Source organism: Aquarana catesbeiana, linkage group LG06 (genome assembly GCF_042186555.1).
Source record: "Aquarana catesbeiana isolate 2022-GZ linkage group LG06, ASM4218655v1, whole genome shotgun sequence".
Classification (NCBI taxonomy): domain Eukaryota; kingdom Metazoa; phylum Chordata; class Amphibia; order Anura; family Ranidae; genus Aquarana; species Aquarana catesbeiana.
The window spans coordinates 340,799,288-340,814,644 of record NC_133329.1 but is presented as its reverse complement, the minus strand read 5'-3'; the positions used below and the strand labels follow the sequence as shown (position 1 = coordinate 340,814,644).

Genomic DNA, 15,357 nt, shown 5'->3' with positions numbered 1-15,357 from the left:
TATTGACAATCCCAAATCTTACCATATGGGCTGCTCATGGTGTATTATATTTACATCAAGTCATGACTCCCATTAGACCTAAGACATTTCAAATGCTGAAAGAGGAAGTTTCCCTCCCTAATCACTTACTGTTTAGACACCTTTAACTTTCAACACACACTGCAAGAGTGTTGAACTAATCAATATTGTCACTGGTAAGCTATGACTCTAGAGACTTGCAGCTAACACAGGGCTTTGATCACACTCCTGGTCGCAGAACAGAGCAGCAGGGGAGTGAAAGGAAGGCACACATATGTATCTTTGGAGGTTTACATTAAAATAATTCCTGCGTTTCTAACTCTTCCCAACTCTATACAAAAGCAAAAAAAGGAGAGAAGAAGATCTAAATTAGGTGGAGTTTTACTTTAAACCCAAATGCAACACCTGCTCTACCAATGCTCTGTGGCAAGAAAAGTCAATAAATATAAAAGTATACATTTTATCTGTCATGGAGCATTCATTCTTTAATCCCTCGGAGCTGGTGCCTGACAGCCCTTTAAGGGGTTTAGAATACCTAGAGACGGGGCTTATGGTCACATGATCAGAAAGCTCCTGATCGCAAGCAGCGATTGTGAGCTTTCCGTTAGCCGCCCGAAACTGTGCCGGGAGTGCGCAGGGCTCAATGTATAGCCAGCTTTAGAAGCAAGTAAGAGGAGGGAGGAGATCTTATCCCATCATTCAAACTTACATCAAAGTAGTCACTAATCTTGTGTCCTCTGCCTCCAATGTTCTTTCCTAGAAAGAAAAAAGGAACAAAGTGAATAATAAAATTCCTAAAAATAATGAACTAGTCTAAAATGTAGTAGAAACCTGAAACTGAAAATATTTATCTGAAAACATAATTTTTTTTCATATCGGAAGCAAGCTGGTGGTATTCTAGCAGGAGAGGAAATTAGATTTCTAAGGCAGTGACTTACTAGGCAATGACATTAGATGAGAGCCCTGAAGCCTGCATTTTTAAAATCAAGCCAGCAATGGCAGCTCTCAAATGTGAGTGCTCATGGTTTCTCTTTATAAATTGGCAGAGGTAGTATTCTGGGAGGCGTATAAGCAAAAATATGGCTAGGAACTAACCCGGTATAGGAGGACAACACCCAAATCTGAACTTTTATGAAAGACAGCTAGACACAAGGAAAACTGTACTGAGAGAAATAGGTGACCTGCTATTGATTACCTCCTTATGAAAAGGACCTAAACACAGGTAACATCATCCGCCTGCCCACCTTGTTTTCTATAAACGAATCCTACTTTTGATTACTACTGGCATTGACAAATGACATTTTTAGGGGTTGGTGTCTATGAACAGGAATACTGTAATTGTTCCCCCTGAGATAATGTGCAATGGATGAAAAATTGGACAAAAGAGCAGCCCTAGAACTCCTACTATAGGTACTAAAACATACAGTATCTCACAAAAGTAAGTACACCCCTCACATTTTTGTAAATATTTTATTATATCTTTTCATGTGACAACGCTGAAGAAATGACACGTTGCTACAATGTAAAGTAGTGCGTGTACAGCTTGTATAACAGTGTAAATTTGCTGTCCCCTCAAAATAACTCAACACACAGCCATTAATGTCTAAACCGCTGACAACAAAAGTGAGTACACCCCTAGGTGAAAATGTCCAAATTGGGCCCAATTAGCCATTTTCCCTCCCCGTGTCATGTGACTCGTTAGTGTTACAAGGTCTGAAGTGTGAATGGGGAACAGGTGTGTTAAATATGGTGTTATCGCTCTCACTCTCTCATACTGGTCACTGGAAGTTCAACATGGCACCTCATGGCAAAGAACTCTCTGAGCATCTGAAAAAGAACTGTTGCTCTGCATAAAGACTGCCTAGGCTATAAGAAGATTGCCAAGACCCTGAAACTGAGCTGCAGCACGGTGGCCAAGACCATACAGCGGTTTCACAGGACAGGCTCCACTCAGAACAGTCCTCGCCATGGTCGACCAAAGAAGTTGAGTGCACGTTGCTTAGCTTCATATGCAGAGGTTGTCTTTGGGAAATAGACGTATCAGTGCTGCCAGCATTGCTGCAGAGGTTGAAGGGGTGGGGGGGTCAGCCTGTTAATGCTTAGACTATACGCTGTACACTGCATCAAATTGGTCTGCATGGCTGCTGTCTCAGAAGAAAGCCTCTTCTAAAGATGATGCACAAGAAAGCCTGCAAACAGTTTGCTGAAGACAAGCATACTAAGGACATGGATTACTGGAATCATGTCCTGTGGTCTGATGAGACCAAGATAAACTTATTTGGTTCAGATGGTGTCAAGCGTGTGTGGCGGCAACCAGGTGAGGAGTACAAAGACAAGTGTGTGTTGCCTACAGTCAAGCATGGTGGTGGGAGTGTCATGGGCTGGGGCTGCATGAGTGCTGCCAGCACTGGGGAGCTACAGTTCATTGAGGGAACCATGAATGCCAACGTACTGTGACATACTGAAGCAGAGCATGATCCCCCTCCCTTCGGAGCCGCAGGGCAGTATCCCAACTTAATAACGACCTCCAAGACGACCACTGCCATGCTAAAGAAGCTGAGTGTAAAGGTGATGGCCTGGTCAAGCATGTCTCCAGACCGAAAGCCTATTGAGCATCAGTGGGGCATCCTCAAACGGAAGGTGGAGGAGTGCAAGGTCTCTAACATCCAACAGCTCTGTGATGTTGTCATGGAGGAGTGGAAGAGGACTCCATTGGCAACCTGTGAAGCTCGGTGAACTCCATGCCCAACACTTTGGGCCCAATTTGGACATTTTCACTTAGGGTGTACTCACTTTTGTTGCCAGCGGTTTAGACATTAATGGCAGTGTGTGAGTAATTTTGAGGGGACAGCAAATTTACACTGTTATACAAGCTGTACACTGACTACTTTTACATTGTAGAAAAGTGTCATTTCTTCAGTGTTGTCCCATGAAAAGATATAATTAAATATTTCCAAAAATGTAAGGGGTGTACTCACTTTTGTGAGATACTGTACACTACTGAGTATAGGTCAGTATCTACCTAGGGGAAAAAGGATTATTAAAAAACACTATCACTCAGACTACTAGAATCTGAGACTGTTCACATTAGGCTAACATACTCACAAGAGACAATCGTTTCCCAGTATATTTTCCTATAAATAGCAGAATTTCTGCATTATAATGTACACAATCATGTCTACATATATTGCATACACCAATGATTTTATACGTTTTTCTCCAAAGAGATCCGAGATCCTTTCTTGATTATTTAGAACTAAAATGTGGGGTAAGCGCATATTCAGGGACATTTGGATTACATTACTTTTAGCACCCCCACACCTCCCTTATTGGTGGCAGACCCCTGAATCCTGCAATGTTTGTATATGGGACCAACGTGCATGATTCCCCTTCACATCTTTCAATGCAACTGATCTTTGGCTGGCCTGGAGCAACATACCAGACAGGTGTATAGCCCACTAACAAATGCCCACTATCAATATTCAAATGCATTTTGTTTTACATTACAATATCATAAGTGTGCTTTGGGGACAAAACACTATACAATAGGTTAGCAACCAACATGAAAACAGGCTGGCAAGGAAGCAATCCATGCAGGGAAACGCACATTAGCATCCTTAAAGTGGAACTTCACTCTCAGTCAAAATTGACCATTTTTAATCCTTATGCTGCTAGCATTATTAAATAGATAAGAAAGTATATCATATTTACTTGTTTTAAACTTTTTTTTCCCCCCACATTTCTTTAGTTACTTCCTGGTTTCCATGCCTAGGCAAATGATTTTATCTATCCCAGGAGTCTTCAGGAGGGAAGGAGGGGCTTTCTCAGCCAAGCACTCCCTCCTTACTGCATGCCGGAGCTAAGGGCAGATGGATTCCAGGAAGTATATGCTGCATGAATCATCTGCCCATACTTAAGTAGGCCATGGGCAGAAGTGCTGGGGGGGGGGTTCAAAGTTACTTTTAAGTAACATAAAGCATGGAGACATGGATAGGCGAGTGAGTTTTCTATGAATATTAAAAAACAAATTAAAATTGTGTTTTTGATTTGTGGTGCTCAGATGCAGTGTAGGACTGCTTTAATACATATAAAGCACACATTTTGCTTCAGTTTGTGATAAAATAGAGATTACAGCCAATAAAATATTTGGTGTTCCAATATAATATTTTCTTCTTGCTGTCCAGAGAATCAAAAGGTCAGAAATGCCGCATGTATAGGATGATTAGACAGAATGTCACCGACATGTCAGGAACAGATGCACTGCAAGATGCTGCATTAAATAATGAGTAGAGCATTGTGAAATAAATTGGAAGGAGATCTATTTTAAAAGCAGATAAATAGTGTCCATCTGACAAACTGGTGACTTGGAAATACCGGTCAGCAATGACACTTTTGGCACAGCTTCTACTGGATCCAGTGTAATTAGTGGATCGCTTTTGACTGCAGAGAGGAAATATCGAATACCATATACAGGCAGGGTGGTGCCCAGTCCTACGGAGGAATTTGTACCCACATTTAAATGAATTGCATAAAAGTTAAAATAGTTTATTACCTTGACTGCTTTCACTCTGATGCTCTGCTTTCCTCTTCCTCCCCCGTGAAGAGTCTGGCTGTTTCTTTTCTGGAGTCTGGAGGACAGGAGAAAAGAGATGATACATTTCTGATAAGAGACAATAAAGTTGAACTTCAATTGAAGGAAAAAAACTGTTGCAAGGATATTTAATACATAATTAATCATGTACATCACAGTAAAAATGTGTGAGATTATGTCTGTATTGGTGATCCTTATAGCCATTAGTGCGTTTTGGGGAAATCGTATTTTGAACCTGGATGTCCCATGCCAGTCACCGATATCCCAGAAAAGGCCTTGAAAAAACAAAAAAAACTTGGTCTCCAACCATATTTACAGGCTGACCCAATAGGCTGCGCCCTCTGGTATAGGTATTTACTTTCAAATTCTCCCCTGCCAGCCAGAGCCCTGTGAAATATCTGGTAACTTTTGTATGGGGGGGGCAATAAATCTTCTTCCTCTCTACCCATGGAGTCAACAGGTCAAAGCACTATCACATGGGGGAAGGAGGAGGTTCTACAAATCTTTGATCTGGGTGGGCAAACCCAACAGGTTAATTTATGGACCCAATTCAGCTGAAAGAGGTACAAGGTCAATTCACCAAAAATTCAACGTAGCATTTGTTAGTGTTTAGATGTTTAAAAGTGGTAGTAAACTATTTTTTTTAACTTGTACCTACAGGCAAGCCTTTAATAAGGTTTACCTGTAAGTACAGTAAATATCTCCTAAACTTGCACTGTTTAGGAGATATTCACACTGCATGTAGCCGGTTATGTCACTGGTGAATGCGCTCTAAAGGGACGCATACCCATGCCGTCCCTTTAGAGCTCTGTACCCTGGTCCGTGACATCATCACATCGCGGCCAGTCGGTCAGAACACCCAAACCCAGAAGGAAGACCAGGGGAAGATGGAAGCCCTTTCAGCTGTATCAGCATACCATTGTCTTGTAGGGCTTAAAAAAAATTTTAAAAAAGGGAAAAAAAAAAAAAAAAAGGTGCAAAGATAAAGGTGCAGTTTACTACCACTTTAACATCTCCTGTGCTCACCATACAACTTTAAAAACACAAAAAAAATTGCACTTTTCCGTAAAAATTCCAAAACAAAACCGGAAACAAAGATCATACAGGCCAGGCTTGTTAGAGCTTCCAGGTAACAGAACACAAAATCGCAATAAATTATGAATTGGAAGGCTTAGCCATATATGAATTCAGCAGCTGGTCAAAATCTGAGTGCAGAATTAAACCTAAAAGCAAACCTTTTTTTAAATTGCAGCTTACCAATTCTTAGATGTGATGTTTTTTCTATTTTCATATGGTGATCCAACCAGCAAGTCAGTTTTTCTTAGCAGAAAGTATGCACCAGCACACCAAAGATCTCCAGAACGGGTTCAAAGCTTTATTCAGACATGTGACTGACCTGATGACGGTGTCTTGTGAGGCACCAAATCATTGCTTCTGTAACATTGATGCGATTACAGAACAAAGCTTTGGACCCGTTCTGGAGATCTTTGGTGTGCCGGTGACATACTTTCTGCTTTGAATGTCCATGGTTTCCAGCCGGTGGTCACTGCAGCGTCCACTGACATCCAGAATAATTCCTCAGGAATGTGTGCTTTGGGATCTCTGCAGCCGCGCATCGGGAAATGTCTCACTGCCTGTGATTAGCGCAGCACCGACTTGCTGGCGGGCTCTGCACGTGGAGTGTGCGAACACGCCGGAGTTTATCCTTATTCTCTAAAGAAGTGACCTAAAGTATAAGGGGTAAAGCAGCTATTTCTTGGCTGACTTGTGGTTATAAAGTCAGTGAAGGAAGTTTACTATTACAGAATGGCTGGACAGGATGCCAGCTAGGCACTAGAAAACATACCCGCTCACTATGCCACCTGCATAATAATTAATTATCCTTCATTTTGATAATCCCCTGCAATGCTGAAAATCCCATCATGAATGGAAAATGCGTTTTAAATACTTTTGTTTACATTGTCCTTTAACCCTTTCGCTGCCAGGTCCATACATTGTATGGAGCGGACAGCGGAGGGTTTAAACACATTCCCAGTAGTTAGAACTACCAGGATTACATGTAAATCTGACAAGCAGGATCATGCCTGTCTGGTGGAAGCATTCCAGGGCAGCGCAGCCATCCAAGTGCTTCCACACCGCTGGTAATGGTGCCCCCCATATCCCATATCCTGGGCTCCGCTTGTCCATCTGCAGGCCCCTGACCAACATAGCAGGTGCTGCTGGGTAGAGGGTAGGGACAAAAGCAGACACTTGTCCGCGCTCCTCTCCTCCTTGTGGCGGACCACGTCACATGTGGGCCAGCCTCGCAGCGTCCCCGGCCAGCTTGGCTGGGAAAAAATGTTTTGCAATTCGATCTGCATTGCATTACATTACATTCAGTGGAGCACAGGGGAGACATGGATGTCTCATTAAAGAGACCTGTCAAAATCATCACAAAAGGGGACTTTATGTCCCTTATGCGATGGGAAAAAAAAGTTAAAGCGGAGCTTTAAAACCAGTCAAAACCAGGTACCCGCTTTCACTTCCGGGTAAGATCGCCACAAACATTGTGCAGCAATCTTCTAAATTTCTGGCCACTCCCCCCCCGCTGCCTTCTGGGAGACACACAGGTCCCAGAAGACAGCGGGACCGCTCAGAAAGCGCAACCCGACTCACGCAGCATGCGCATTAGGAAACAGGCTGTGAAGCCGCAAGGCTTCACTTCCTTTTTCTCTTAGTGAAGATGCCAACGCCTGCTCCTGGAGGCAATGGATGGATCGGCTTGGAGTGCCGACATCGTGGGATCCCTGGACAGGTAAGTTACCCCTTATTAAAAGTCAGCAGCTATAGTATGTGTAGCTGCTGCCTTTTTTTTTTTTTTTTTTAAACAGGCCGAAACTCCTCTGTAACCCCTTCATGCCAACGTAACACAAATATGCGGCCTTTGACTTGAAGCGGTTGCACAGGGGTAATTAATGCATGCAGCTGCATGCATCACCCCGGTACCGTTTTTTTTTTTTTTTTTTTTAAAGTCAAGGATCCGCTTTCTTGTGATAACAATCAACGCGACTAAGAGGACGCTCGGCTGTTATCCCAAGCAGCTGCAGGAGGGAACTTCCGCGTCTCACCCGGGCTCTCCTGTCCCACTGGGAGGCCCAAGCAACCAACAGGCACATCTGCCGGCTGGCCGGGAACCCAAACGAAGCCATGATAGGCTTCAAACGGGTCTCAGATCTAGTCATCGGGAAGCGTGTCATGACTTCACTTCCGGTTTACTGAAGACTTAAAGGTGCCAAATTTAAAAAAATGACAATATTTATAACTGCCAAACTTGGCGTTTTAAATGCTTTTAAGTGCAAAGGAGGATTTTGGGGTCTTATAGACCCCAGATCCCTCTATAAAGAGTACCTGTCACTGCCTATTACTGTCACAAGGTCACAGTGTAAAAAAATTATAAAATAAAAAGTAAAATAAATAAGAGCGTGCCCGCAAATGTAAACTGTGTTCAAACCACACATGAGAGATATCGCCACGATCGTTAGTGCAAGAGCAATAATTCTAGTGCAAGACCTCCTCTGTAACGCTAAACTGGCAACCTGTAGAAATTTTTACATGGTCACCTTTGGAGATTTTTTTAACGACTTCAATACCAGGCACTTATACACCTTCCTGCCCAAGCCAATTTTCAGCTTTCAGGGCTGTCGCAATTTGAATGACAATTGCGCGGTCATGCAGCACTGTACCCAAACAAATTTTTTATCATTCTGTTCCCACAAATAGAGCTTTCTTTTGGTGGCATTTGATCATCTTTGCGCAACCAATAAAAAAAGACCGAAAATTTTGAAAAAAAAAAAAAGTTTCTTTGTTTCTCTTAATTTTTTTTGTAAATAAGTACGTTTTCTTCTTTAATGATGGGCACTGATATGGCTGCAACGATGGGCACCAATGAGGTGGCACTGATGATGGGCTCTGATAGGCGGCACTGATATGTGGCACTGAGGGCCACTGATAACACTGGTGGGTGGCATTGCTGGGCATCACTGATTTTATTAGTTCTATAATGGTGCCAGTCAGTGCCCATTTGTGTGTATATATATTTATATTTTTTTTTTTCATATGTTAGGGTGTTCAAAGTCATTTTCTAGCAAAAAATACAGATTTTACTTGTAAGCAACAAATGTCAGAAAAAGACTGAGGCATAAAGGGGTTAAGTAGAAAAAAAAAATAATTTTAACAGCTAAACATTAAAGTTACATCCAAGACCATAAAATCTCCCCCCCCCCCCCCCCCAAATTTTTGAGGTCCTCCCTCACCCCCACATATACACACATGTATAAAAGCAAACGCACGCGTCGCGGGCACCCAAGTCGATCGCGATACACGCTACATATTGCCGCACACGTCAGAGTGACAGCAATAATTCTAGCACCAGACCTCCTCTAATACTAAACTGATGACCTATAGGAGGCTTTTAAAGTGACTCCTATGGAAAATAAAAGGTACTGAAGTTTGTCGCCATTTCACAGGTGTACGCAAATTTAAGATTTGACATGTTAGATATTCATTTACTTGGCGCAACCTCATCTTTAAGATTTCACCAAAAAGTGGGCAATTTGTTAAGTTTGTGTGCCCTAAAATTAACTTTAGTGTATTTTGTGGTAATATCGTGTGACATAAAAAATTGGAACCACCACTATTTTATCCTCTAGGGTGTCTACTTACAGAAAATATATGATGTTTGGGAGGTTTTATGAAATATTCAGGGCTAAAATGTTTTTTTTTTAAGCACGTGTCCCAAAAAAAAAAAAAAAAAGGAAACACGCAAAAACAGCTCTGGCAGAGAAGGGGTTAATCTCTATTTATATCGATAGCGGAAAAGTGATAAAACGACGGGGGGGATTTACTGAAAACTGGAGAGTAGAGCTGCACGATTCTGGATAAAATGAAAATCACATTTGTTTTGCTCAGAATAAAGATCACGATTCTCGCAGCATAACATCATCTTTCACATTATACAAAAAAATTGGGCTAACTTGACTGTTTATTTTTTTTTTTTTTTTAATTAATTGAAGCGTATTTTTTCCTAAAAAATTGCTTTTGAAAGACCGCTGCGCAAATAGTGTGACACAAAATATTGCAACGATCTCCATTTTATTCTCTAGGGCCTCTGATAAAAAATATATATGTTTGGGGGTTCTAAGTAATTTGCTAGAAAAACAATACTGATTTTAAACTTGCAAGTGTCAAAAAAAAGGTTTAGTCTTTAAGTGGTTAAACTGACCTCATTTACAGACAGAAGTTCATCCCTTTGATCTAAAGAAACCGAGCGCTACATGGTTGGCCGGTTGAGTTTTTTTTTTTTTTTTTCTTTTGACAGCTCTGCCCGGCTCTGCCCTCTCAGCCCCAGAAAGGATTTACCCGGTTCCTGACCTGGCCATTTTTTGAGATACGGCACTGCGTCGCTTTAACTGACAATTGCACGGTCATGCAAAGCTGTACACAAACAAAATTTACGTTCTTTTTTTTCCCCTCAAATAGAGCTTTCTTTCTGTGGTATTTGATCACCTCCGCAGTTTTTATTTTTTGCACTATAAACAAAAAAAAGAGCGATAATTTGGAAAAAAAAAAAAAACAATATTTTTTACTTTTTGCTATAATAAATTTCCAAAAAAAAGTTAAAAAAAAAAAATTCTTCATCAGTTTAGGCTAATATGTGTATTTGTAAAAAAAAAAAAAAAAAAAAAAAAAAAATTGCAATAAGCGTATATTGATTATCTTGCACAAAAGTTATAGCGTCTACAAAATAGGGGATATATTCATGCCATTTTTATTATACTTTTTTTTTTTTTTTTTACTAGTAATGGCGGTGATCAGTGATTCTTAGCAGGACTGCGACATTGCGGCAGACAGATCGGACACTTTCTTTGGGACCATTGACATTTATACAGCGATCAGTGCTATAAAGAGCCACTGATTACTGTGTAAATGTCACTTGCAGGGAAGGGGTTAACGCTAGGGGGTGATCAAGGGGTTAAGTGTTCCCTAGAGGTGTTTCTAACTGTGGGGGGAGTGGACTGACAGGGAGTAGAGAGAGATCGCTGTTCCTGATCACTAGGAACAGACGATCTCTCTCTACTTGCCTGACAGAACGGGGATTTGTCAATGTAAACAGGCTCTCTGAGGAGCGATCGCAAGTCACCAGTGGACATCGAAGCCGCCGGCCACGCGCATCGGCTTCGGTGTCGAGGCGCGCACCCCCTATAGCTCTTAAACTGGCCGACGAACACCAACGGCTGTTTGGGCAGCCGTGCCAACCTGCTGCAGTATAATAATGACGGCGGCTGGTCGGCAAAAGGTTAAGATGAATCGGGGAAATGCTGTATTAAGATCGTGAGGAGGGTTGAATTGCGATCACAATTTTTTTTTCTTAAAAAAAAATAATTGTTCAGTTCTACTGGAGAGTGTGCAGTTCTGCATATAAAGCAGCTTCCAGATTTTATTGTCAAAGCTTAACTGAACAAGCTGAAGTTAGAAGCTGATTGGCTACCATGGACAGCTGCACCAGATTTTGCACTCTCCAGTTTTAGCAAATCAACCTCCTAGTGTCTATGAGACACAGAGGCTCTTTAACCTGCCTGCTTGTTCGGTAATGTGATGCATCAACAGCAGCTATTACAGACAGTTGTGTAATGCGATTAGGATCTATAAATACTATAAAAACATCTGTTACATGAACCGACAGGTATTTTGTCTCCGAATACACTGCGAGAAGTTTAAAATGGCAATAATAAACATTTGTCAGATACGGAAAGCAGACGCCTTCAGGATCTACGATCGCTGTAAACATACCTCTGACTCTTTGTCGCTTAAAGAACCCAGGCTTCCAAAGCTGTGGTTAGAGCTTTCATTGTTTGTTGAGGCCTGTAAAACAAACACAGGTAGGAGAAAATAACCAACATGAACAAGGTACAAAACTGTGCAAAACAGAGCGAAATGGCATCTTCGTCATACACGTAATATCATCAACCTTTTATTATACAACAAAAAACCTGGAAAAGAAAATGCTTTATTCACACTTCTGCACTAAAGGAATCCTGTACAGAAATAAACTCAAGAACTGCTATCTCTGACTAATAAAGCGAGCTGTCTGATTGGCTCTGGCTTTAAGCCCTGTACACGCCGCTAATTCTTTTTCATTCAACCCAGTGGGGCTGAACGAAAAAGAAAATTGACAGCTCAGATCAGAGCTGCTGTACTAACAATCCAATGTTAGTACAGCAATATCCCCTGCTGTGCTATTGTACTCTTACAGGGCCTGGTTGGCAGACCTTTTTCGGTCATGAGCCTTCGACAGAAGTCAGACGAACAGCCGGCTTCTGTCGGACCGGCTGCAATGCACATAGGTCAAAATTTGTGTGTACTAGGCCAAAAGATTTAGCTTTTTTTTTTTTTTTTTTAAAAAAGAAACATGCCATACTTACCCGCTCTGTGTATTGGTTTTGCACAGAGAAGCCCCAATCCCCACTTCTAAGGTCCCCCCCCCCCGCTGGTGCTTCTGGTCCCTTCACCCCTCCTGAGTGCCCCTATAGCACCCTATAGCTGCGTGCTGTGGGGGTACTCGTGCATGCTCGCTACTAAGCTGCCTCCATGTGTCAGACTCCCCCCACTTCCTCCGCACTGGCTGTGATTGACTGCAGCGGGAGCCGAGAAGCCAGTGACCCGGGAGAGCTTCTGCTCTTGTGCACACCGCTGGATCGGGATCAAGCTCAGGTAAGTATTAGGGGGGGGGACTGAGGGGGAAGCTGCACACTGAAGGTTTTTAACCTTCATGCATAGAATGGATGACTTTAAAAAAACCTTCAGCCTTTAGAACCACTTTATTACTTTGAATCGCAGATCCAAAAAAAGCATGCAAGTGAAATGAAAGGAAAATCATAAATCCTTGTCTGCTTACTTTATGCAGGTCAGTGACTTAAAGCTGAACTCTGGAGAGTAAAAATCCTCTCTTGCAGTGATGCTGCCCCGCACTGTAAGGTTGAAGTGGTAGTAAACCCTTATACATAGTATACACACTAAAGTTGAAAACCTCAGGTGATACACAGAGATGTAAAAAATCCTCCTATTAAGTGGTACCTGTTAATCCGCAACCCTCTTTTCTCTACAGCCTTTTAAAACACATCAAAGGATATTTCTCAGCTCCTATAACTAAAAATCAGTGCACTATCCTATTATAAACAATCAATTCCCAACTGATATCAATATCTACCGTAAATAAGTGAAAAAAACAAATCAAAGTAGTGTGTCACAGAATGATAAAATAACCATTAAAAAATATATCAGTGCATACAATAAAATGTGCAACAGATATTCATATATACACAAAACACTGTGATGAAATAACCTATAATAATGAATACGTCCCAATCCAATGATGTGATCAGAGCGCTTCTTTAAAATTTCACATTCAAAAGGTGTTCAACTCTTCACCTAGGGGCGGCCAGTGAGAGAGAGCTAGATTATGCTGGGCATCCTCAGGCCAGAAAATGAGGCTCCATCTGACCTTTTGCAGCTTAATGCACATTGTGAGAAGCTCACAGTATGCTGTGAAATCAGAGTAAGCAATTTCAGCTGGTCATACATGGATCAAAATTTGACCATTTCAGCAGCAACCGGCCAAATTTTGATCCATCCATGGGTACTGAGGTTAAACAGAAGTCGCTCTATCGCTTGCATTCTATTCAACCCGTGTGCTGGATTTCAGTCGCTCAATCAGAATTGCAGGCTATAACCAATGCCCTGTTTGAATGAAAAAAAAAAAAAATACTACCTTCTCTTAGCCAGTTTCACAACTGTGCAAGACTGAATGGAAGGCTGGCTTTCAACTTTAATCATGTAGAATACAGTATTTTGTTAATCTAAGGGATACTAGTCGAGATTAAAAAAAATAAAAATAATGGTAAAAGTTGAATCCTAGGGAAAACAAAAAACTCCCCTGAAGTGGGGGTATTTGGTGCAAGGGTTATATGCCTAGAGAACCGGTAAAAAAAGACCGTTACCTAATCCCTCACTCCTGAAGGCTCTCCCAGTGGCTGCGGCCTCATTCTAAGGCGTTTCAGCGGTTGCAAGCACTCTCAAAATGTCAAGAGCAATGGGGGCCAATAAACTCCTTACACAATCAAATGTGATTAACCACTTCAATACAGGGCACTTATACACCTTCCTGCCCAGACCAATTTTCAGCTTTCAGTGCTGTCGCAGTTTGAATGACAATTGCGTGGTCATCAATCACTGTACCCAAACTAAATTTTTATCATTTTGTTCCCACAAATAGAGCTTTCTTTTAGTGGTATTTGATCACCTCTGTGGTTTTTATTTTTTGCTAAACAAATAAAAAAAAGACCATAAATTTTGAAAAAAAATAAAAGTTTAGCTTTTGTTTCTGTTATAAAATTTTGTAAATAAGTAAGTTTTCTCTTTAACTGATGGGCACTGATAAGGCGGCACTGACAGGCACTGATAAGGCGGCACCGACGAGCGGGCACTGATATGCAGCACTGATGGGCATTGATAGGTGGCACTGATTGGAGACACTGATGGGCACTGAAAGGCTGCAAAGATGTGTTCTTATATGTGGCACTGATAGGCGGCACTGATACGTGGCACTGGACGGACACTGATACACGGCACTGATATGAGGCACTGATAGGCATCCCTGGTGGCACTGGCAGTGGTAGGCATTGTGAGTGGGCACTGATTGGCAGCTGCCTGGGCACAAATTAGTATTTCCCTGGGGGTCTAGGGGGGCATACCTGGTGGTCCAGTGTGGCTGGTCATCCTGGGGTCCTGGGTGGCATGATGGTGGTCCTGGGTGGGATCCGAGGGGGGGGCTGTGCTGATAAACAATCAGCACAGACCCCCCGTCAGGAGAGTAGCCAATCGGCTCTCCTCTACTCGCATCTGTCAGATGCGAGTGAGGAAAAGCCGATCATCAGCTCTTCCTATTTACATTGTGATCAGCCGTGATTGGACACGGCTGATCACGTGGTAAAGAGTCTCAGTCAGAGACTCTATACCTAGATCGGAGTTGCGGTGTGTCAGACTGACACACCGCAACAACAATCGCTGCAATGCGTGCCCCCGGGGGCGCGCAGCGGCTTAATATCCTGATCACATCATATGACGTCCGGTCAGGATATTGAAACCACTTTGCTGCCGTCTTTCTGCTATATGGAGGGCGGCAAGTGGTTAAATATTCCTCATCATTAATTATGAGCGATTTATTTTTTCCTCCTCAAGTTATATGTGATTGTTTATCACCCTGACTCCTCATGAATCTTTGTCTGTTGAGACCTCAGGAGGCAGTGAGGGAAAGATATAACCAATAAAAAAAAAAAAAAAAAAAAAAAAAATCGCTCTACCCAGTTGAAAGTTACCTACAGGCAATTGTCCGAAACAATTGGTTACAGTGCCTTGAAACTTTACCCCTTGAAATTTTCCACATTTGTCATGGTACAACCAAAAAACATAAATGTATTTTATTGGGATTTTATGTGATAGACCAATACAAAGTTGCACATAATTGTCAAGTGGAAGCAAAATGATAAATGGTTTTCAAATAAATATGTGAAAAGTGTGGTGTGCATTTATATTCAGTCCCCCTGAGTAAATACCACCTTTCACTGCAATTACAGCTGCAAGTCTTTTTGGGGATGTCTCCATTTGCTTTGCACGTCTAGAGAGTGACATTTTTGCCCATTCTTCTTTGCAAA

At 41.9% G+C, this 15,357-nt stretch overlaps 1 protein-coding gene across 6 annotated transcripts in view; it reads right to left on the bottom strand.

The window, feature by feature from the left end:
- Positions 1 to 15,357, bottom strand: part of TLK1 (tousled like kinase 1) — a 507,456-nt gene that overhangs the window by 61,393 nt on the left and 430,706 nt on the right. For all 6 annotated transcript variants that reach the window (XM_073633922.1, XM_073633919.1, XM_073633921.1 and 3 more), the window contains 3 exons: positions 11,438 to 11,509; positions 4,571 to 4,646; positions 728 to 774 (listed from right to left, as the gene is read on the bottom strand). In XM_073633922.1, coding sequence (XP_073490023.1) covers positions 728 to 774; positions 4,571 to 4,646; positions 11,438 to 11,509 — 195 coding nt within the window. The remainder of the gene's footprint in view (positions 1 to 727; positions 775 to 4,570; positions 4,647 to 11,437; positions 11,510 to 15,357) is intronic.